The sequence below is a fragment of the Mobula birostris genome, chromosome 20 (assembly GCF_030028105.1).
Source record: "Mobula birostris isolate sMobBir1 chromosome 20, sMobBir1.hap1, whole genome shotgun sequence".
Lineage (NCBI taxonomy): Eukaryota > Metazoa > Chordata > Chondrichthyes > Myliobatiformes > Myliobatidae > Mobula > Mobula birostris.
Genome location: NC_092389.1, coordinates 30,702,970 through 30,728,481, shown reverse-complemented (window position 1 = coordinate 30,728,481; position 25,512 = coordinate 30,702,970). Strand labels below are relative to the sequence as shown.

Below are 25,512 nucleotides of genomic sequence, written 5' to 3'. Positions count from 1 at the left end.
CATTGATAGGATGCAAAGTTGGGTTGAGAAGTGGTAGATGGAGTTCAATCCAGAAAAGTGTGGAGTGATTCACATTGGAAGGTCGATCTTAAAAATAGAGTATAAGAGTGATAGAAAGATGCTTAACAGTGTGGAGAAGCAGAGAGATCTTGAGGTCCATGTCCATAGATCCCTCAAACTTACTGGGCAAGTTGATAGGGTGTTTAAGAAGGCATATTGTGTGTTGCCATTATTACTGAAGGGATTGAGTTCAAGAGCCACGGGGTAATGTCACAGCTCTATAAAGCTCTAGTTAGACCATACTTGTACTGTATTGTATTCATTCCTGGTTGCCTCATTACAGAAAGGATGTGGAAGATTTAGAAAGGGTGCAGATGACATTTATCAGGATGCTTTACCTGGTTTAGAGAGCATGTCACATGAGGAAAGATTGAGGGAGTTATGGCTTCTCTCTTTAGAGCAAAAGAGGTTGAGATGTGACTTGATAGAGGCATAGACAGAGTGAGCAGCCAGTGGCTTTTTTCCCAGAGTGGCAATTACCTTTACGAGAGGGCATAATTTTAAGGAGAGAAGTATAGGGGTGATGTCAGAAGTTGGTTTTCTATAGAGACAGTGTAAGTGCATGGAATGCACTTTCAGGGGTAATTGTAGAGCAGATGTATTTGAGATATTTAAGAGATCCTTAGATAGCCACGAGGATGGAAGACAATTTAGCAGTGAAGGTTAGATTGATCTTGGTATAGGTTAACAGTCAACACAAAATCATGGGGCGAAGGAGCTGTACTGTGATGTACTGTTTTATGTTATATATTCTATGTTAACACATAGTACTAGATCACTTTAATATGTAAAAAAACAGGTGACCTCTCTGCAGAACATTAATATTGCCAATCCTCCACAGCACTCTTCGATGGGCGATTCCAAATCTTTGCCAATCTCTGGGTGAACAAATCTCCTCCCATTTCTGTTCTGACCAAACCTCTTGCTTTGAATCTGTGGCTCTTGGTTCTTGACATCACAGCCAAGGGAAAGTATTACCCAGTTAAGAATTTTGTACATTTCAAGAGATTGCTTCTCACTCTATCAAACTCTAGAAAGTACAGGCTTAACGTTAGAGATCTTACATAATTTGAAATTCCCATTGGCATTAACTGAAGCTCAAGGAAACAATGTGGAAAAGGTGGAATTTTTTTTTTCCAGTTGGATCAGTTCCTAGATCTTGCATCACCTGATCTCCCACCTCTGACAAACCCTTAACCCATGCTTTCCCATTGGTCACCTGGCAAGGGTATTGTCCCACCAACCGGAAAACTAATGTACTCATCACTGCCCCATCAGATGATGTTTGATGGAGCCATTTAGATTTTTCTCCATCTCCAAAACATTTATGAAAAACAAACAAAAAAATGGAAAATAGATCTCCTTGCTGAATTGTAGATAGTGAAGTCATTATTTCTCAGTGACTCCGGGGCAAACTTAGAGAGCAGGTAATTCAGTAAAATTTTGAAGAGGGAATGCAAGGGATGAGTGGAATTGAAGACAGGGCTGTTTGATGGTACATACAGTAGTTCCTTATGCAAGGGTGATAATAGCAGGAGTTCACGAGTTAAATTCTCAAATCTGGAATGGGTCAACACTCAAGTTGGACTCAAGGAGACAGAAGGAATCTCCAGTAACAAAGGGAATCAAACCAAAGCTAATCCGGAGGAGCATAATCTTAGGGAGATTGGAGGAAAGTAAAGGGGGGGTGGATATCAGAAGTAAGTTTATTTTTTTACAGAGAATGGTAAATGTGTGGGATGCTGTGCCAAGGGTGGGGGAAAGGTAGATACAGTACATTAGGGACATCTAAGAAACTCTTAGGTCGGAAAATGGAGGATAGAAAAATAGAGGGTTACAAGACCATAAGACCATAAGACAGGAGCAGAATTAGGTCATCTGACCCATTGAGCCTGCTCTGCTCTTCACTCACGGCTGATCCTTATTTTTTAAATCTCCTCCTCAACCCCAGTTCCTGGCCTTCTCCCCATAACCTTTGATGCCATGTCCAACCAAGAACATACCAACCTCTGCCTTAAATACACCCAACGACCTGGTCTCCACAGCTGCATGTGGCAACAATTTCCACAAATTCACCACCCTCTGGCTAAAAAAAATCTCCGCATCTCTGTTTTGAAGGGGCACCCCTCTATCCTGAGGCTGTGTCCTCTTATCCTAGACTCTCCCACCATGGGAAACATCCTTTCCACATCTACTCTGTCTAGGCCTTTCAACATTCGAAAGGTTTCAATGAGATGCCCCCTCATCCTTCTGAATTCCAGTGAGTACAGACCCAGAGCCATCAAACCTTCCTCGTATGATAACCTCGTATGTTTGTAGGAAGGAAGAGTTAGATTGAACTTAGAGTAGGTTAAAAGGTCAGCACAACACCATGAGCTGAAGGGCCTGTTCTGTGCTTTAATGTGTTATGTTCCATGTAGTCCAGCAATATAAACATGTCTAATAGGCAAACAGTACCAAATGTCCATGTAGTCAATGAAGTAGTGATCACTTTGATGAACCAATCCTATTTAGAGTTTAGAGCTTGCTGCACATAGTGTCTTCTGTAATTAGTGAGGATCAATCCTGCCCATGGAACACATCATGATGAGCAATGCCACACACTCCGCAGAGCAGTAAGTTCCACTGCATCACATTCACTGCACCAGCTGGGTTTTGTACTCAGGGTTTCTGCTGTTTTTGAACTAAAGAAAGTCAGATTCCTCCACTCCCAGGGCAGGGGGGACCATGAGCAGAGTTTTACTGAGCTGGCTATTTTCCTCTTGCAGGCTTCCCACGTTATTCCATAGTGGGCGACCACGCAGCTGGGGAATACAACCTCCGCATCGAGAAAGCCCAGCTCATCGATGACGCCGTGTACGAGTGTCAGGCTACACACGCTGCCCTGAGGTCACAGCCAGCACGTCTGACCGTGCTCAGTAAGTGAAGGCATTTTCAAATGCACTTTTACATGTGCTCACAGGATACGGGTGAGTGTCCGTGCCACCATTCATTGGTCATCCCTAAATACTCCTGACTGAGGGGGTCACTCACACTAGTAGCTCTGGGCTTCCATTTTCGGTTCAGCAGATAAGGATGGCAGAAGCCCTTCCTTAAGGGATTGTGTGCACGTGTAGGTCTTATGTACAGGGGCCAAGCGAACTGCTGTCTATATGGGAGCCCACACCTCGGTTAGGATGACGTGAGCAGTAGTTAACAGATTTCAGACAGTGCCAAATACTGTCTATGATTCTATGTAATTTATTGCTCTGTTCTGTTGAGACTAATTTGAAACCTTTGATAAGGCACTTTGTAAATATGTTGTCTTTGCTCTGATTATGACTTTTTAATTAAATAAAAATAGAACTAACTGGCATTGCACTTATGCTCATCCCTTCCCAATGACATCCTCCCCTAATCGTCTGCGCTGCTCCCAGGTAGCTGACTGAAAGTGCTGCAATAAACCAGGTGCAAACCTATCAGCTGCAGCCCAGGCACACCTGCAGCTCACTGGAGATTTTCTGCAGTAGTGCTGGGAAGGTGCTTTAAGTGCTGGTTAATTAAATAGGGCTTCGCGGTGAATGCCGATGAGCGAAGGGGGTCTTGCGGGGTGATATTTCTCAGAACTTCTTCGTTGCTGCTGGTTAATCAAACTGGCATCTCCATCGGCACTGGTTAGGAAAGAGTGCATCACTGTCCGTTAACAGAGTGGATTCCAGTTGGTGCTAGTTAACAAAGGAGTATGTCAATCAGCATCAGTTTGTTTAAGAAACACTGCAGTTGCTTGAGGGAGAACCACTGTGTATTAGCTAGTAAAGAAAGCATCACAGCTAGTAAGCAAATATTGTGATGAACACTACCTAGTAAATGGAGCATCTCATGTAGAACTGAGTGCCACAATTAACACTAGGTTGTAAACGGGAACTCTTCAAAACCCATTAGACAGTAAAGGGAATATCTCAATCAGTACTGGCTGGTCAAGGGAACATCTGATTGAGCATGTTTTAATAAAGTGATCATTGCTTTTGGTGCTGGTTAGTAAAGGAAAAATTAAAGTGGGCAATGTTTAAGAAAAGTAAACATTGCAGTTATTGCTAGTTAGGAAATGGAGTGTCTTACTGACAGCTGGTACATAAATGGAGCATCAATGCAAGCATTTTAGTTACTGCTGGTTAATAAGGATGCACCATAGCCATCACTGATTGGTAATAGGAGTTCTGCATTTAGATCTGGTGAATAAGCAGACCACACTGAAAGTGGGGCTTATTGACGGGTGCATCACTGTTAGTACCAGTTGGTCAAAGAACCATTGCAGTTAATTATAATTAGAGAAACCAACAGAGTTAATGCTGGTTGGTGCAGATTTGTAAAGGGTCACGGTGCTAATTAACAAAAGAAACATTGCAGATCACACTGGTTAGTAAAATGAACACACAGTGAGAGCTGATTTACAAAGGACTTGGCACTACAAGGTAGGACACGTTGGAGTACCATTTGTGTATCAATGTATCAATATTAATGTTAAAAAGGGTGCTATTCACCATATGGAGAATCAGTGTTGGTTTGTATGTTCTGATTACTGGTTAGCATATAGTATTGCAGCAGGGGTGGGGGGGGGGAAGCGGGGGAAGGTGGTGGTCAACAGCCTGACCTAGTATTCCTATTGGCCAGCACTGTTTATTGTTATTGTGATAAAATGCTTTTGTGGGATAATGGTAGGATGTTCAAGTTCATTTATTGTTATATTTTAGCTTGGGTTATAGAGTTATTCGCTTGTGTGCTTATGGGTCACTCTGACTGTAACCGGGGTGTGAGATAATCACCTCCCCCTGTCTATACATGACTGGGTGAGTTTTCTTCCCGGGTCATAGTACCCGGTCTGTGTTCTTTTTCGTGCTTGTCACAATAAAGAAGTCAGTTGAGACAAACGAGCTTTTCTCCTGTCATCATGGACCGAATGTTTGCCACAGCATCTACTTTTTCAATGCAAGCATTATGTGGCAGAGTCTGTTAGCTTTACTTTTCATTTGCTCAGAGACGTAGAAGAACACTAAACAAACCTTTTATGTTGCCAGGACTGACATGTAAGAGTGTATCTCAAATTTCAAAGAACTGTCACCCAGCCGGAGAGCAACTGCGCGGTGATGTTTAGAAGGAATGTGTCAGGGGACAGTGCAGCCGAGTATGACCGTCTGCAGATGTGATACCTGTGCAGATGTGTGGCTTTGGTAATCTCTCCAGAAGTAGAGATGTGGACAGTGGAGCCTGAGGTCAGCTGTCTCTCGAGTTGCTCACCACCTTGTACACGGTGTCTCCGGGTTATGAACGAGTTGGCTTATGGAAATCTACTTCATGCAAATTCTCCCAGACATTTTAAAATCAATTTTCAATCAACTAATAATAATAATAACAATAGAATGTTTCATGATACTCATTAGAGACTGTCTACAGTATATATTCCATTACATTATTTATAAGTAGCGTTAGGGCGACTCAGTGTATGTGGAATGATACAGTATGGGTTACTATAGAATATAGATGCATCTGACTTATGCAGAAATTGTCCTCAGGAACAGAGCCCAGTTATAACCTAGGAACTGTCTATATTGTTAGTCCAGATGCCTGAGTTAGTTTCATCTCACAATAGAAACCTCAATCATACCAAGGTTCGGTAGTTAACTATCTAAAGGACTGTGCCAGGTTTGGCATAGGGCAGATTCATGTTGGCTGACTTGAATGGCTGTTGGGATTCCACACTTGACCTCAGTACCTGCTCGACAGGAATTCACTAACCTGCTCTTTGGGCAAGGATGTTGAAGATGGTGATCGATGGCTCCTCTGGCACCTGTTATTCCTTCCTCACTTCCTAGTCACCTTCAGACTGACTGTGAGAGTCCTCATGGCTGAATATGAGTCTGTTTGGATACAGCTTCCAATGAGTCACTCTGCACAAGTTAGTTAGCAGGAAGCTATGGGAAGTAGAACATAGAACACTACAGTAGAGTACAGGCCATTTGGCTCACATTGTTGAGCCAACCTAATAACCTACTGTAAGTTAAATCTAACCCTTCCCTCCTATATAGCCCTCCATTTTTCTATCATCCATGTGCCTATCTAAGAGTATCTTAAATGTCCCGAATGTATCTGTCTCTACCACCACCTCTGGCAGGATTTTCCATACACCCACCACTCTCTGTAAAGAACTTAGTTCTCACTTCCCCCCAAAACTTCTTCCAATCACCTTAACATTATGTCCTCTTATATTGGCCATTTCACCTCTGGGGAAAAAAAGTCTCTGGCTATCCACTTGTTCTATGCTTCTTTATCATCTTGTACACCTCTGTTAAATTACCTCTCATTCTCGGTCACTCCAAAGAAAAAGACCTTGGCTCACTCAACCTACCTTCACAAAACATTCTCTCTAGTCCATGCAGCATCCTGATAAATTCCCTCTGCACCCTCTCGAAAGCTTCCACATCCTTCCAATAATAGGAAACCAGAAATGAACACAATATTCCAAGTGTGGTCTAACCAGAGTTTTATAGAGCTGCAATGTTACCTCATGGCTCTTAAACTCAATCCCCCCAACTATTGAAGACCAATACACCATACATCTTCTTAACAATCCTATCAACTTGCGCAGGAACTTTGAGAAAGCTATGGACGTGGCCCCCAAAATTCTTCTGATACTCCACACTGCCAAGAATCCTGCAATTAATCCTATACTCTGCCTTCAAATTTGACCTTGCAAAATGAATCATTTCACACTTTTCTGGGTTGAATTCCATCTGCCATTTCTCAGCCCAGCTCTGCATCTGGTCAATGACCCGATTCAATGTAAAACCCTCCACACTATCCACAACTCTACCAAACTTCGTGTCATCTGTAAACTTACTAACCCACCCTTCCACTTCCTCATCCAAGTCATTTATAAAAATCACAAACAGCAGAGGTCCCAGAATAGATCCCTGAAGCACGCCAACCTCCAGGCAGAATAAACACTATCTACTACCACACTCTGCCTTTTGTGGGCAAGTCAATCCTATATCCACATAGTCAAATTTCCCTGGATCCCATCCCTCCCTACTTTCTGAGTGAGCCCAGTATAGGGAATCTCATCAAATGCCTTACTAAAAGCCATGTATGCCACATCCACAACTCTACTTTCATCAATACACTTTGGCACATCCTGGAAAAGTTCAATCAAGATCATGAGGCATAGCCTACCCCTCACATAGCCATGCTGACTATCCCTAATTAGACTATGCTTCACCGAAAGTTTGTAAGTCCAGTCTCTAAGAATCTTCTCCAATAACTTACCCCTGAAGTAAGATTCACTAATTTATAACTCCTGATTACCCCTATACCCTTTCTAGAACAAAGGAATAACATTTGCCACCCTTCATTCATTTGGTACTACTCTTGTGGCCGGTGGGGATGGGAAAGAACATCTCCAAAGAGACAGCAGTCTCTTCCCTCACTCTTTGTAGTAAACTGGGGTATATTCCATCTGGCCCCGGGAACTTATCTATCCTAATGTTTAAAAGTTCCAACTCATCCTCTTTGTTAACGTCGACGTGTTCTAACACATTAACCCGTTTTACGCTATCCTCCAAAACATCAAGGTGCTTTTCACTGGTGAATACTGAAGCAAAGTATTTGTTAAGACTGCTGAACGGATCCTGACCCGGATCTGGGCCGTACCATCCAAATATCTGGACCTGCCTCTCGGATTTTTTGCACTACCTTACTTTTCTATTTATGATTTATAATTTAAAATTTTAATATTTACTAATTTTTACTATTTTTAATATTTTTAATATTTAATATTTGTAATCCAGGGAGTGAGAAGCGCAGAATCAAATATCGCTGTGATGATTGTACATTCTAGTAGCAATTGTTTGGCAACAATAAAGTATAAAGTATAAAGTATAAGTGTCTCCACTGCCTCCTCCAACTCCAGGCACATGTTTTCTCTACTATCCCTGATCAGTCCTACCCTCACTCTAGTTATCCTTCTGTTCTTCACCTATCTATAGTATGCCTTGGGGTTTTCCTTAATCCTTCTCTCCAAGGACTTCTCATGACCACTTCTAGTTCTCCTAAGTCATTCTTCAGCTCCTTCCTGGCTACCTTGTATGTCTCTAGAGCCTCATCTGGTCCTTGCTAGTAGGGTCTCTGGGCAAATTTTTCTCCAGATAACATCAGGCTACACAAAAACAAGTTGTTAGTTTTATGGTTCGATATAGACATGGCAGGATGAAGGGCCTGTTTCTATGCTCTATGAGTCTATAATTTTGACTGTGTTAATATGGTTGTCTACCTTTCTCATTAGCACCTTACACCCCTCACTCGTCCTGCTCCATCTCTGTCCCACTCCCACCCCAGCTACAATCAAAGCCCCAGGATTAAATCTGTTTGAGAAACCTGGGCAGCAAAATCGGTTTTACAAACCCCACCCCTCCCCTAATTCCAGTGTTTCTCAAGCATTTTGGGCAGTTACTTGGTGCTGGACACTGCCTGCACTTTGGGGCCTTTGTCACTTAGTTCAGTTTGTATTTCCTTTCTGAAAGTAAATTGGCTAAAAGTCATTACTGCTGCAACTAACAACTGCATTAAATTGGAGGTGTATCACATGATATTTTGTCATGTGACACCTTAAATGTTACTTCCTAAGAATCTGGTCCACTGTAGCTGAGAGACGTTGCTTGCTAGTTGTTTGAAAGGCTGATGAAGCAGGGAAAGGGTATAGAAGTGGAGGGACATGATTTCACTAACAGTTACCAGCAGTCAGATGCCCTCACTTCTTCCCCTACAACCTGGGCTGCTTCTCCTGCAGCTATCCCTAATCCCAGTGTTGTTTATTCAGGGGCAGCTCTCTGGGTGCGGAGTGATGCCGTCGGGTTGAAGACTTCACATGGCAGCAGTTGGTGATTGACCCATTAACAGGTTAGGGGGATGGCCTTGAAAGGGCAAAGTTTCAGCAGCAGTGCCGCTGGGGTTCATTGCTTGGCAACCAACCAGCCCAGGTAACCTGGCCATGTTGGTATGCACTCTGTCATTCACATCTGCCAAAATCATCTTCTGTCTTGTAACACCTCAGAGTCAATGAGACTGCTCATAATTGTTTAAAATGAAGCATTACATAGGACAGTTCTAGTCCATCAGCCCCTCCTATCTCCTAAATTCTCTTGGGGCATCAGATGAACCCCGCTTTGTCTTGCTTTGAAACCTCTAGGGGTTCACCATAAGAACCACTGGGTGTTTCTTTCAACCCAGCTCTTCCATGAGGCCAGTGTAAGCTCCCTCATTGCTTCAGAGGTTAACAGATGACGACAGTCTGATGCACACACGCAGTGTACAAGGCTACATTCAGCGAAGTTAGCACTGAATAAACCAGTTCCAGGAGCTCTGTGTCTCTTCCATAAGACCATCAGATACGAGAGCAGAATTAGGCCATTCAGCCCATTGATTCTGCTCCACTATTCCATCATGACATATTATCCCCGTCAACCTCATTCTCCGACCTTCTTGCTGTAGCCTTTGATGTCTTTACAGATCAAAAACTTATCAACCTCCACCTCTACTTTAAATACACCCAATGGTTTGTCCTGCATAGCCATCTGTGGCAATGAATTCCACAGATTACCCATCAGCTGGCTAAAGAAATTTTTCCTCACCTCTATTCTCAATTCAATTGAGGGTGTTCCTCAATTCTAAGGCTGTGCTCCTTGGTCCTAGACTCACCCACTATAGGAACCATCTTCTCCATATCCACTCTATCCAGCAATGTTCAATAGGCTTCGCTGAGTTACCCCTCATTCTTCTAAAGTCCAGTGAGTACAGGCCCAGAGTCATCAAATGCTCCTCATATGTTAACCCTTTCATTCCCAGGATCATTCTAACGAACCTCCTTTGTCCCTGTCCAATGCCAGCACATCCTTTCTTCGATAAGGGGCTTAAAACTGCTCACAATACTCCAAGTGTAATCTGACCAATGCCTTATAAAGCCTCAGCATTACATCCTTGCTTTTATGTTCTACTCCTCTCGAAATGAATGCTAACATTGCATTTGACTTCCTTACCACAGACTCAACCTGCAAGTTAAACCTAGGCGAATCCTGCACAAGGACCCCTAAGACCCTTCGCACTTCTGATTTTTGAATTTTCTCTCCATTTAGAAAATAATCTATGCCTTTATTCCTTCTACCAAACTACATGACCATACATTTCCCCATACCATATTCTATTTGCCACTTCCTTGCCCATTCTCCCAATCTGTTTAAGTCCTTCTGCAAACTCCCTGCTTCCTCAACACTACCTGCCCTTCCACCTAGCTTCATCTCATCGACCTTGAATTTGAAGTAAGGGCCACACGTTTACACACAGATATTACCAAGACGTGAGGCAGATAAAAGATCAGTAAAACAAAATGACATACAGTCCATGGAGTGAATCTCTGATTATTTCAAATCCAATACAAGCACTGCTGAAACAAACAGAGGTGGTCAAATACAAAGCGCAGAAGGAGCAGTGTAAACGTGCAGTCACACTGGCAGGAACTGCACCACCCTGTGAGGGTTTGCAGGAACCAAGAGCTGCAAAGGCTCACACTTGATGACTCAGGGTTGATGACTCAAGCTTGGGGATATAATTAGGTGTGTGAATGTTTTGGTTCATAAAGCAAACACTGAGAGATGTTTTATAAGGCCATCAGGCATAGGAGCAGAATTAGGCTGAATCTGCTCCGCCATTCCATCACGGCTGATTAAATTATTCCTCTCATCCCCATTCTCCTTCTTTCTCCCCCTTTCTCCCCGATAAGACCACAAGACATAAGAGCAGAATTAGGGCATTCAGCCCATTTTGCAACAATCTACTTGGTGCCCACCAAAAACAGTGATAAACAAGACGTGTTAGAACGCTATTCTTCTATCTGAAATGTGTAGAGTGTTAGCAAGGCTTTGACGCCATGTAAAATTTTTAAAAATTGTTTTGTAAAACAACACCATGGTTATGGAACCTTTTCACTCCTGAATGCCCAGAAGTAGCATTAGAACTACAGAATGAGGAAGCAGAGGTAGAGTGAGAAAGACAAGGAGTACTCTACCCTGTCAAAGGATCCGTTTCAACACTGCAACTTTAGCACCTTCTTCGACCATGCACTGCCCAGCAAGTTTCGCTGTTGTTAACTCAACAGTTCCAGTAGGGACATTTTACAGAGCAAGAAGCCAGCAGCACCACTGGCAAAAAGCAAAACAAGAAATTAACTGATCAGGATATCCACGCAGCAGCAGATTGCTCTGCAATGCATGAAAATGTGTATATGTTTTAACCAAGTACTGCTGATTAAGGTTACAGAGAACTTGGAAACATTGAATTGAATGATCTTTATTGTCATTGTACATAGGTACAATGAAACTCTGTTTGGCTTCCTCTCAGACAATTAAATAAAGCGGTAGATAAAAAGAAGACAGTAATAGAAAAACAGTATTAAACAGATAAGTAGCAGAAAATAAGTTGCAACAACACCAGAATATCACAGTAATGCACAGAGTGCTGTTAGTGCAAGTATTTGAGTCCTTGTGTGTGCATGTGTGCTCACAGTTTCAGTTATTGTTCTGTGGGAGTGGTGTCATGGAGGCCACAGCTCTGGGATAGAAGCTGTTCCTCAGTCTATTTGTTCTGGTTTTTAGTGTCCTGAACCTTTTGCTGGATGGCAGTGGGTCAAACAGGGAGTGGCCGGGGAGTGTGGTTATGCTGATTGCTTTCCTCCTGAGTCTGCTGGAATAGATGGTGTCCAGTCCTGGGAGCTCCATCCTGACAATTCTCTGGGCCGCCTTCACCACGCGATGCAGGTCTTGTCGCTCAGCGGCTGTGTGGCTGGCATACCGCACTGTGGCGCTGTTGGTCAGGGTGGTCTCAATTGTGCTTCTGGAGAAGTTAAGCAACAGCTTTTGTGGGAGTTTGACCTGTTCCAGCTTTCTGAGGAAGAAGAGTCTTTGTTGTGCCTTTTTTACAAGCAGCGAGGTGTTGGTGGTCCATGTCAGCTGTTTTGACAACATAACTCCAAGGAACTTTAGGTTTTCCACACTTTCCACTACATCTCCATGTATATGGAGGGGGGTGTGTACTCTGTCCTTTGATCTCCTGGAATCAATGATCATCTCTTTTATTTTAGAAGTGTTAAGGACCAGATCGTTGTCCTTACACCACTCCGTCAGATGATCCACCTCAAGCCTGTAGGCAGTTTCATCCTCATCCGAGATCAGTCCAACCTATCATCCGCAAATTTAATATTAAAAGTAAAAGTATTTAATATTAAAATTTTCAGCCAGATGAAATACTTAGTTTATCATAGTGCCCAAGGGACAAAGCCCTTGTTATTATGACTGATTACACTGATGGATCAATCGTCTCAGGTAAAGATTGGCTTGGAGTTTTGGAGCTGGGATGGAAAGAAATGCTGAAATGGATGCTTCAAGGTTATTGGGATGGGGCACAGATATTGCATGTTCCAGGATACCACAGGGGAACACAAGTGCAAAGGCAATCAGCTCAGTGTTTCTTCCTGTACACAATGTGCTGTAGAGCCAGGAGGAGGAAATGTTGAGCAACAAATTTCTCAACATATGCCAGTGATATTTTACCTGATTCTGCATAATTCAAATTGAACAGAGCTCCAGTAAAGACAAGTCAAAGTGATTGGCCAACTCCATGTGTAGGTGTCTACAGGGACATGAATGGTGTTTACAGGTTGTGTTGAACCAAGCAGGTCATGCTGACACACAAGACAGTATTCGTGATGAGTTCATCACAAAACAGCAGTGATGATCAAGGCCTACTTCACAGGACTTATGGAGGAGCTGGGAGGAGCCATAGTTTGCACCAATATAGATCCATCACATGTACAAACTCAGCGACTTGTGGAGAAGCAGTCAGTGCTAATTGACAATCAATACACCATAGTTCTTTACTTCACACCGTAAGATGTGAATTCATCTCCACAGATCATTCTGGACTAGAGATTACAAGGTGTTGATCACTCTTTGTGCGGTGCATGCATTAATTGTCACCAGTACCAAAGAAGAACATCTGCAAATTTTAAATGTGCTAAGCTCAACGCATGAATACCATAACGCACAGGATCAGAATTAAGCCATTCAGCCCATTGAGTCTGCTCTGCCATTACATCATGGCTGATTCATTATCCCTCTCAACCCCATTCTCTTGCCTTCTCCCTGTAACCTTTGACACCCTGACTAATCAAGAACCTATCAATGTCTGCTTCAAACATACCGAATGACTTAACCTCCACAACAGTCTGTGGCAATGAATCCCACATGTTTACAACCCTCTTGCTAAAGAAATTATTCCTCATCTCTGTTCCAAATGGACACCTCTCTTTTTCTGAATCTGTATTCTCTGGTCCTAGACTCCCTCACTATTAATAAGATCCTCTCCACATCATCTCTATCAAGCCCTTTCAATATTCAATAGGTTTCAATTAAATCCCCCCTCATTCTTCTAAACTCCAGTGAGCAGAAACCTAGAGCCATCAAATGCTCCTCATACATTGATCATTTAGTTTATGGAATCATTTTTGTCAACATCCTCTGAGCCCTCTCCAATGCCACCATATTCTTCTTTTTAATAAGAGGCCCAAAACTGCTCATAATATTCCATTTGTAGTTTGACCAATACCTTATAAAGCCTTAGCATTACATCCTTGTTTTTATATTCTGGTCCTTCGAAATGAATGCTAACATTGCATTTGCCTTCCTAACCATCGACTCAATCAGCAAATTAACCTTTAGGGAATCCTGCTCAAGGACTCTCAAGTCTCTTTTCACCTCTGATTTTTGAATTTCCTCCCCATTTAGGAAATAATCTACATCTTTATTCCTTCTACCAAAGTGCATAACCATACACATCCCTACTCTATATTGCAACTGCCACTTTGCCCATTCTCCTAATCTGTCTAAGTACTTTTGCAGACTCCCTGCTTCCTTAATACAACCTGCCCTTCCACCTATCATTGTATTGTCTGTAAACTTGGCCGAAAAGCCATGAATTCCACCATTCAAATCAATAGCATATAACATGAAAAGAATCTGTTGCCACACTGACCACTATGGAGCACCACTAGTCACCAGGCTCTCTTTTACTTCCATTCTTTCCCTCCTGCCAGTCAGCCAATCTTCTATCCATGCTCGTATCCTTCCTGTAATACCAGAGGCTCTTATCTTATTAAGGAGCCTCATATGCAGCACCTTATCAAAGGCCTTCTGAATATCCAAGTCCAGGGGTCCCCAACCTTTTTTTGCACTGTGGACCGGTTTATTATTGACAATATTCTTGTGGACCGGCCGACCCCGTGGGGGGGGAGTGGGGTAGAGTTGCCAACGGACAAGAGTAGCAGTCAAATACATTGTGTTTACCCCGAGAAAGACTACAATGACCATGAAGCCTTGCGCGGGTACCAGTGCACGTGTGTGTACGTGCCGATTTTTTTCTACAAATCATTTTTGGCAATTCTGTTTGGGAGAGGGGTTGAGTGTTTAATCACGACCGGAAATAGATGATAAGTGGCTAATACACTCAATTTCGTTTCTAAAAGGCTTTATCTAACAAATTTAATATTAAACACACAGCGCATATTTTCCTTGCATGAATATAGTGATAAGTCAATTATCAGGGGAGCTTGAAGTAAGTGTTGAATGAACTCCAGTAGGAGTGGTCGAGGCAGGTTCGATATTATCATTTAAAGAAAAATTGGATAGGTATATGGACAGGAAAGGAATGGAGGGTTATGGATTGAGTGCAGGTTGGTGGGACTAGGTGAGAGTAGCATTCGGCATGGACTAGAAGGGCAGAGATGGCCTGTTTCCATGCTGTAATTGCAATATGTTTATAAATTGGTTATAAGTATAAGTCAATAGCATCACCACATTTTAAGTAACGTTTGGATATTAAACACACAGCACATATTTTCCCCGTATGAACATATAAAATCATTGCAACACACCAATATCACTGAATCAGTGGGAGCCCTGGGCTGAATACCTGTTCCCTGCAACAAGGCAGTGCATCGAAGAGTGATGGGAGACAAGCGATACTCGAAGGGGCTTCCTTATGTCCAGTCTATTCCGCAATTTAGTTTTCGTTGCATTCATCACAGAGATATGTTGGAAATGGAAGCAACGTTTTCAGTGCTTTCATGGCTATCTCAAGATATTTAGCCTTGACTTTGATCCAGGATGCCGGCAGAGATGTTATGTCAAACATACTGTTCAGTCCGCCATCATTTGCAAGCACGAGGAGTTGATCTCCTTCCCGCGCTGACATGGATGACGCATGGGTAATGACCTTGCATGCGTTCAAGCTCAACAGTGGCCATGACAGGGAATGAGGAAAGGTGCAGCCGACTCATATCGCCAAATCATATCGTTTCCTCGCAGCCTGGTAGCACATGCTTTGCGGCCCGGTGGTTGGGGACCACTGTCCAAGTAAACAACATCCACTGACTCTCCTTTGTCTACAATTTCTGTTTCCTCAAAGAACTCCAACAGATTTGTCAGATAAGACTTCCCTTTAAGGAAACCATGCTGACTTTGGCATTTTATCATGTGCCTTCAAGTACACTGAAACCTCATCTTTCTTTTTCAATCTTTTTATTAATATCAAAATGTTAAACATAACATAGTATTAATACAAAGCTATTGGGATTACATTGTTAATAATTAACATGCATAAATATACACTCAGTTGGCACACAGGTATTAAACCTCCCAAATTGTACAAAATACGAATATAATATACAAAAAAAACAGAAATAGCATAAAAAAGGAAAAAAAAACCTCAAAAAAAACTAATCTAACAATGCTAACCGACTAAACTAAGGAAAAGTAAAAGTAATGGGCTGTTGTATAACGTCAAAAAGAACTATTAGTGTCATTGACCTAGCTCCTCTCTGCATATATTTAAAAGATCAAATTACATCATATGGAAGTGTTAAAGTCTTTTCAAATTTAATAGAAGGATCATAAATGACACTTCTAATTTTTTCTAAATTTAAACACAATATAGTTTGAGAGAACCAATGAAATGTGATGGGAGGATTGATCTCTTTCCAATTCAGCAAAATGTATCTTATAGCCATTAATGTAAGAAATGCAATCATCCGACGAGCTGAAGAGGTTAAATGACTTGATTCTATCATTGGTAAACCAAAAAATGTGGTAATAGGGCAAGGTTGTAAATCAATACTCAGAACAGATGAAATAATATCGAAGATATCTTTCTAGTATTTTTTCAAAAAAGGACATGACTAAAACATATGAGTTAAAGAAGCTATCTAGAGTGACATCTATCACATACAGGATTTATATGGGAGTAATAACGAGCTAATTTATCCTTAGACATATGGGCCCTATGTGCTACTTTAAACTGTTTCAACACATGTTTAGCACATATAGAGGATGAGTTAACTAATTGAAGAATTTTTTCCCATTTTTCAATACGTAAAGTAAGCTTAAGTTCCCTTTCCCAATCATTCTTAATTTTGTTAGATACGTCTGGACGTATTTTCATAATTATGTTATAAATAGTTGCTATTATACCTTTCTGAAAAGAATTTAAATCTTTTTTTTTCCAAAATATCCATTGGATATAGATTCGGGAAGGTAGGAAGAACAGTATTTAAATTTTTTTAAATCTGTAAATATCTAAAGAAATGGGATCTAGGCAAATTATATTTATTAGATAATTGTTCAAAGGACATGAAACAATCATCCAAAAATAGATCACAAAGTCGTAAAATACCTTTGGTTTTCCAAGCCAAGTAGGCTTGATCCATAATAGAGGGTTGAAAAAAAATTACATATAATAGGACTTGCTAGAATAAATTGATTCAGCCCAAAAAATTTTCGAAATTGAAACCATATTCGTAAAGTATATTTAACTATTGGATTATGCATTTGTTTATGCAATTTAGAAAGAGCAAAGGGAAGCAAAGTCCCTAAGATAGAACCCAGTGAAAACCCTTGTACAGATTTACATTCAAGATTTACTCAATGTGGATTTGAAATTATGTCCAAGTCCCATGACCAAAATTTTAAATATCGAATATTAATTGCCCAATAGTAAAATCTAATGTTCGGCAATGCCAGACCACCCTCCTTTTTAGACTTCTGTAAGTATCTTTTACCTAACCTAGGATTTTTATTCTGCCATATATATGAAGAAAATTCAGAGTCAACATTATCAAAAAAGGATTTTGGAATAAAGATTGGCACCGCTTGAAATAAATATAAGAATTTAGCTAAAATAATCATCTTGATAACATTGATCTGACCTATCAATGATAGAGACATTGGTGACCATTTAGTAAACAGATGCTTAATCTGATCAATTAAAGGTAAAAAATCAGCCTTAAATAAATCCTTGTGCTGTTTTGTAATTTTAACCCCTAAACAAGTAAAATAGTCAGTAACCAATCTAAATGGTAAACATCCATATATTGGAACCTGCATGTTTAGGAGAAACAGTTTACTCTTATTAACGTTCAATTTATAACCAGAAACGTTACTAAACTGAGGCAACAAGGATAGAACTGTGGGAATGGATTTCTCAGGATTAGAAATATATAATAAGAAACCATCTGCATATAATGCTAACATACGTATCTCATTCCCACAGGTAATACCAAGGATATTAGGTGAATCTCAAATAGCAATTGCTAAACGTTCTAGAGCAATATCAAATAGTAATGGACTAAGAGGACATCCCTGCCTAGTACCCCGAAATAAGCGAAAAAAGGGAGATCTTTGATTATTAGTATAAACCGAAGCTACAGGGGTATGATATATCAATTTAATCCAAGATATAAATATCGGACTAAAATTAAATTTCTCAAGCACACTAAATAAATATGGCCATTCAACTCTCTCAAAAGCTTTCTCGGCATCTAATGAAGTAACACATTCTGGAGTACTAAGTGAAGGAGTATAAACAATATTCATTAATCTCCTAATATTAAAAGATGAATAACAATTTTTAATAAATCCAGTTTGGTCCACAGGGATTATTTGAGGTAATACCTTCTCTAACCTAGTTGCTAGTATTTTAGAAAAAAATCTTAGAATCTACATTCAGCAGGGATATCGGTCTATATGATGCACAATCAGTAGGATCTTTATTTTTTTAGAATTAAAGAAATAGATGCTCCATAAAATGATTGTGGTAATTTACCTGATCTAATTGCTTCTTTAAAAACTCTACACAAACAAAGAGAAAGAATAGAAGAAAAAAACTTAAAGAATTCTACTGTATAGCCATCTGGACCAGGTGCTTTGCCAGAGTTCATTGAGGAAATAACACCTTTTATTTCTTCATCCGTAATAGGAGTTTCTAATGTTAAACATTCTTCGGGTGATAATTTTGGAAAGTTCAATTTCCTTAAAAAGTCATGCATGGTATTGGGATCATGAGGAAATTCGGGGTGGTATAAAAAGGCATAACATTCTTGAAAAGATTTGTTTATCTCGTCATGATCAACTGTCCAGGTATCATCATGTTTACTTGATCATGTATCATCTTGATAATTTGATGTTTAACTGAAGCAGTTTTCATTTGATTAGCTAATGATTTACCTGATTTATCACTATGTATATAAAACTCACTTCTGGTTTTCATTAGTTGATTTTCAATTGAGGATGTTGGTAATAAGCTATGTTCTATTTGAAGTTTGACTCTCTGTTTATAAAGCTCCTTACTAGTGGCAATGGAATATCTCTTATCAATTTCTTTAATCTTATCAACCAACAGAAGTGTTTCATTCTTAATGTGTTTTTTCAAACTAACAGAATAGGAAGTAATCTGTCCACAGATATATGCTTTAAAGGTGTCCCATACTGTCCCGCTGGAAATTTCTTCCGTAATATTAGTTGAAAAGAAGAAATCAATCTGTTCCTTCATAAACTTAACAAAATCCAAGTCCTGAAGCAGATTGGAATTAAACCGCCATTGTCTAGTACTAGCAGATGTATCCAATAACTTGATAGAAAGTTTCATTGGAGCATAATCAGCAATGGCAATAATGTCATAGTTACAGTCAATCACAGAAGGAATTAAATGAGAATCAATAAAAAAGTAGTCAATTCTAGAATAAAAATGATAAACATGTGAGAAGAATGAAAAATCTTTATCCATAGGGTGTAGAAATCTCCAAATTTCTGAAATTCCAGAATCAATCATAAAAGAGTTGATAAGATTGGCCGACTTATTCAGTAAAGCCTGACTAGATATAGATCTATCCATCAAGGGATTTAAACATAGTCATAGTCATACTTTATTGATCCCGGGGTTTTCATTACAGTTGCACCATAAATAATTAAATAGTAATACAACCATAAATAGTTAAATAGTGATATGTAAATTATGCCAGGAAATAAGTCCAGGACCAGCCTATTGGCTCAGGGTGTCTGACCCTCCAAGGGAGGAGTTGTAAAGTTTGATGGCCACAGGCAGGAATGACTTCCTATGATGCTCTGTGTTGCATCTTGGTGGAATGAGAACAACAATTAAAATCACCACCCATTATCAACATATAATCATTTAAATTAGGAAAAGAAGTAAATAAATGCTTAAAAACTTCGGGATAGTCCACGTTTGGAGCATAAGCATTAACCATATCAACTTTTTTATTAAAAAGTAATCCAGTAATTAACAAAAATCTGCCATTCGGATCTGAAATGATGTCATGATGAACAAATGTAATTGAGGAATCTGTAAAAATTGAAACTCCTTTCGCTTTGGCCTGGGAGTTCGAATGATACTGTTAGTCTTCCAAAACCTAAAGAAACACCGATTATCCTCTTTCCTCACTTGAGTTTCTTGTGCAAAAATAATATGAGCATTCAGTTTTTGGAATACTTTAAAAATCCTTTTCCATTTTATCAGATGGTTTAAATCGTTTGTATTCCAAGAGACAGAATTAATAATCTGAGCCATATTTTCCTAGAATCAACCCTTTGGTATATAATGAGTTAACCATAATGTAAACTCATGAAAACGGAAGAGGAACAAAAATTCAAAAAGGAACCAGAAGTCACGACACTGCAGACATTTTTGTAGTTCTAAGTCAGCCCAATTGAAAAAACTAATAGTAAAAAAAACCCCACCCTCGACCAACAAAGACCCAAGACTAAGCCAGAAAAAGGCCAAAGAATAAACTAACACTAACTCTACCCCCATTTCTCCAGAAGGTGACTCCAAAGATATATGTTGAAAAGAGAACCACCCGAAATCCAAAAGAAAAATTGAACACTGAACTTTAACAAACTTCATATTGTGGTTTCTAAAATGAGACAAAAGAGTAAATGCCAATACATATTATTAGTCAATTACAAACAGAAACAATTAGAAATGGCACTTCAAAAGAAAAAAGGAATTATGGGAAGAGGAACAGGAAAAATGGTGCAGTAAAAAAAAACAAAAGGTATTATAAAGAAAGGAAAACAAACCGCAATCTTTATTATACGAAGCAAAAAAAAACACAAGATGTTCCTCCAGCGTAATAGAAATTCAGCTTCAAATCATTAATAACAATGTCAAAAATCAAATAGTTAGAAATTAGCAAAATAAGAAAAAACAAATGCATCAACAAAGAAAAACTTAAATTGAAATGTGAAAAAATACCTACACTACTAGCCAAAAAACTAAAATCTTGAACCTATAAAGGTCCATCTTCATAAAATAATTATAGGCTTTAAAAAGAAGCACATAAAAACAGAGCCAATACTGTGAGAGCCATACATTAATTAGAGCGAAGTATCCGTAGCAGTTGGATAGTGCTCATCCAAGAAACTTTGAACAGCACTTGTGGAACAAAAGATACGTCATGGTCCTTCCAGAGGAGAAATTCTTAAACGCATAGGATACAATAAAGCTGGTCTGAGACCTTTTTGGTAACATTCCGACATCAGAGATTTGAAAGCCAGCCACTCCTTCACTTCTCTAAAGTCCTCCATGAGACGGAATGGATAATCTTGAAATTTAATCATACCTTGGCAACGGGCAATTTGGATGAGATGCTCTTTAACGTGAACATAATGGAAATGGATAACCACTGCTCTCGGTTTAGACCCCGGGTTCAGTTTTCAACGAAGTGTATGGTGAACACAATCAAGCAATGGAGAGTCGTCTGGAAATACAGAGGTAAACGCATCCTTTAAAAGTTGAGAGAAGAATTATAAAGGGTCCCCTTCCTCGACATTCTTGGGGCGACCAATTATACGTAAGTTCTGTCTTCTGGATCAATTTTCAAGATCAATAATCTTGGATTTAAAACTCTTCAGATGTCTAAACGTCGAAGACAATTTTTGTTCCAAACTCTCAATTTTCAGATCTCTCTTCCGGGCTTCATCATGCAATTCTGCAATTTTGCTTTGTTGCTGTTTAACATCGTAACCAAGTGATTCCAAAGAATCCTTAATTGACTTTAAGTCTTCCTAAAACTTTGACGTTGTTCGTCAAATTTTACACTTAAAAGATTCAACAGTGTATCATAAGTTAATTCAGTTTGCTTAGTTTCACCGTATTTCCTCCCATTACCGTCGGAATCATTCCCATTTTTAGGATCTCGCCCTTTAGATCTTGTACTTATTTCTTTGCTCATTTCTTCAAATTTCACAGACAATGTTCAGGGATAATTCAATAGTATAAATCTTTTAGTGTAGGTAAAAATGAATTAAATAAGGGTGATCATAGGTTAAAAAAAAGTAATGGTAATGGAGCGAAGCCAAAGTTAACCTCACTCCATGAGCGCCTCCTGGGGAATTGAAACCTCATCCTTAATAATGGACTCCCACATCTTCCCAATCACTGAAGTCAGGCTAACTGGCCTTTAATTTCCTTTCTTCTGCCTCCCTCCCTTCTTAAAGAGTGGAGTGATATTTGCAATTTTCCAGTCCTCTGGAACCATTCCAGAGTCTAGTGATTCTTAGAAGATCATTACTAATGCCTCCACAGTCTCTTCAGCCACCTCTTTCCTGGGGTGTAGCCCATCTGACCCAGGTGACTTATCAACCTTCTGATCTTTCCACTTCACAAGCACCTTCTCCTTAGTAATGGTAAATGCACTCACTTATGCTTCCTGACACTCTCGAATTTCTGGCATACGATTGGTGTTTTCTACAGTGAAGACTGACACAAAGTACTTATTAAATTTGTCCACCATTTCTTTGTTCCCCCATTATCACTTCTACAGCGCCATTTTCCAGCAGTCCAATATCCAACTCTCGCCTCTCTTTCGCTCTTTATACTGTATGCCTGGAAAATGTTTGGTATCTTCTTTTATATTCCCTTTATATTTCAACTTTTCTCTCCTTATTGCTCTTACTAAATGGCTTCTGCTGTTTTTTTATAAAGCTTCTCAGTCCTCTAACTTCCCACTAATTTTTGCTCTATTATATGCCATCTCTTCTGCTTTTATGCTGTCTTTGACCTTCCTTGTCAGCCATGGTTGGCTCATCCTCCCATTTAGAATACTTCTGCTTTGTGATATGTCTATCCTGCATCTTCTGAATTGCTCCCAGAATCTCCGGTCTTTGCTGTTCTGCCATCGTCTCTGCTAATCAATTCTGGACAACTCCTCTCTCATGCTCTTGTAATTCCTTTTATTCCACTGCAATACTGAAACATCTGATTTTAGCTTCTCCCTCTCAAATTGCAGGGTGAATTCTATCATATTATGATCACTGCCTCCAAAGGATTCTTTTAACATTAAGCTCTCTAATGAAATCTGGTTCTTGACACAACACCCAATGCAGAATTGTTTTTTCCCAGTGGGATCATCCACATACTGCTCTAAAAAGCAATCTTGTAGCCATCCTACAAATATTTTCTCTTGTGATCCAGCACCAACCTGATTTTCCCAAGCAATGCATTTGAAATCCCCCATGACAATCATAACATTGCCCTTCTTACATGCCATTTCTATCTCCTGTTGTAATTTTTATTGCACATTCTGTCTACTGTTCAGAGGCCTGTATAAAACTCTCATCAGGGTCTTTTTACCCTTGTAGTTTCTACCCACAAGGATTTTCCATCTTCTGACCCTATATCACCTCTTTCTAAGGGTTTGATTTAATTTTTTTTACCAACAGGGCCATGCAAGCCCCTCTGCCTACCTATCTGTCCTTTTGATTCAATGTCTATCCTTGGATGTTGAACTCCCAATTATGATCTCCTTTCAACCACGACATAGGGATGCTCATAATGTCATAAATGCCAATCTCTTCCTCAACTCCAAGGTCATCTTCCTTATTCTGTATGCTGTATGCATTGAAATACAATGCCTTCGGTCCTGTATTCATCACTGTTTTTGATTTTGCCCCCATCTTACACTTCAACTCATCCCACTGTCTGCAATTTTGCCCTTTCATTTGACTGTTCTTCCTCACAGTCTCTCTACACTTGTATACCAATTGCCCCATCCTCAGCCCTCTCACTCCAGTTCCCATGTCTCTGCCAAATTAGTTTAAATCCTCCCCAAAAGCTCTAATAAACCTGCCCCAAGAATATGGGTCCCCCTTGAGCTCAGGTGTAACCCATTCTTTTGTACAGGTCATACCTTCCCCAGAAGATATTCCAATGATCCAGAAATCTAAGATCCTCACTGGTGTGTGGCACAGGCAGCAATCCAGAGATTACTATTTTTAAGGTCCTGCTTTTCAGCTTTCTAGCTAAATCTGTATATTCTTTCTTTAGGAGCTCACTCCTTTTCCTACTTAGGTCGTTGGTACCAACATGTACCACATCCTCTGGCTGTTCACCTTCCCCCTTTAGCATGCTGTGGACATCCCTGACTCGGGCACCTGGGAGGCAACATACCATCTAAGTGTCTTTTTCACATCCACAGAATCTGCTGTCTACTCCTCTGACTATGGAATTGCCTATCACTCTGCACTACTCTTCTCCCTTCTTCCCTACTGAGCCACGGAGCCAGACTCAGTGCCAGGAACCCTATCACTGCAGCTTCCACCTGGTAGGTCGTGCACCCCATCAGCATCCAAAGTGGTAAACTTATTTAGTGGAATGGCCACAGGGAACAAGTGTGTGTTTGTACAGAGAGCTGTGCTTTAGCAGAATCAGAATCAGGTTTATTATCACTGGCATGTGTCGTGAAATTTGTTAACTTAGCAGCAGCAGTTCAATGTAATACATAAGAAGAAAAAAATAATAAATGAATAAGTAAATCAATTACAGTATACGTATACTGAATAGATTAAAAATCGTGCAAAAGACAGAAATAATATTTATTTAAAAAGTAAGGTAGTGTTCACGGGTTCAATGTCCATTTAGGAATCGGACGGCAGAGGGGAGGAAGCTGTTCCTGAATCGCTGAGTGTGTGCCTTCAGGCTTCTGTATCTCCTACCTGATGGTAACAGTGAGAAAAGGGCATGCCCTGGGTGCTGGAGGTCCTTAATAATGAATACTGCCTGGGTGAAAATTAGAAACAAATGGATTGCAACAAATGAAAAGATAGAAGCAATTATGAATCCACAAAATTTGACATCTTATAAGAACTAAAGTCCATTCTTATGCACAGTACAGAATGCTAGATCTTTGTCAGATTTTGTAGCAGCTACTGAAGGAAGATAACACATTTGTGGAGCAAACAGTAACAAACGGCATATAATGTGTGAGATGAGTCTATGAAATGGAATGTTTATCAGCTCATTATCACGATTGACCGGTATTCAAGCCAGAGAGTGATAGTAGATGGTTGCCTCTCTAACTGGAGACCTGTGACTAATGGAGTGCCACAGGGATCGATGCTGGGTCCTTTGTTTGTCATCTATATCAACGATCTGGACGTTAATGTGGTTAACTAGATTAGCAAATTTGTAGATGACACCAACATTGGGGGTGTAGTTGACAGCAAGGAAGATGATCAAAGCTTGCAGTGGGATCTGGAGCAGCTGGAAAAATGGGATGAAAAATGGCAAGTAGAATTTAATGCAAACAAATGTGAGGTGTTGCACTTTGGGAAGACTAACCAGGGTAGGACTTACTCAGTGAAAGGTAAGGCACTGAAGAGTGTGGTAGAACAAAGGGATGGAATTCGGCAGTTTAAATGGCACAGATTAGATGGGCCAAAGGGCCTGTTTCTGTGCTGTAGGTTTCTATGACTCCATGACTCTACATCACACATGTTGAAAGCTGGTGTTCTGATCATTGTTGCTACTCCATAATTCAGTCATGTACTGGAAAACAACCATGTTTTTATCAAGAATATTGAACATAATTTCTCTCAGTCTCATCAAAGTGAGAAGGAGGCACTTGGGATGAATTCTGAAGTGCAAATGTTTCTTTGGTTCCCATTGAGAAGATATTTGGTCACAGATCATTCACCCTTGTTAGCAGTTCTTGGTTCTAAGTAGCTGATATCAGTGTTGGTTATGTCA

The 25,512-nt window shown here is 40.1% G+C and overlaps 1 protein-coding gene across 1 annotated transcript in view; it reads left to right on the top strand.

Annotated features, from left to right (window-relative positions):
• Positions 1 to 25,512, top strand: part of kirrel3a (kirre like nephrin family adhesion molecule 3a) — a 785,869-nt gene that overhangs the window by 443,387 nt on the left and 316,970 nt on the right. Inside the window, exon 3 of the mRNA XM_072238867.1 lies at positions 2,829 to 2,978. Within this exon, the coding sequence (XP_072094968.1) occupies positions 2,829 to 2,978 (150 nt within the window). The remainder of the gene's footprint in view (positions 1 to 2,828; positions 2,979 to 25,512) is intronic.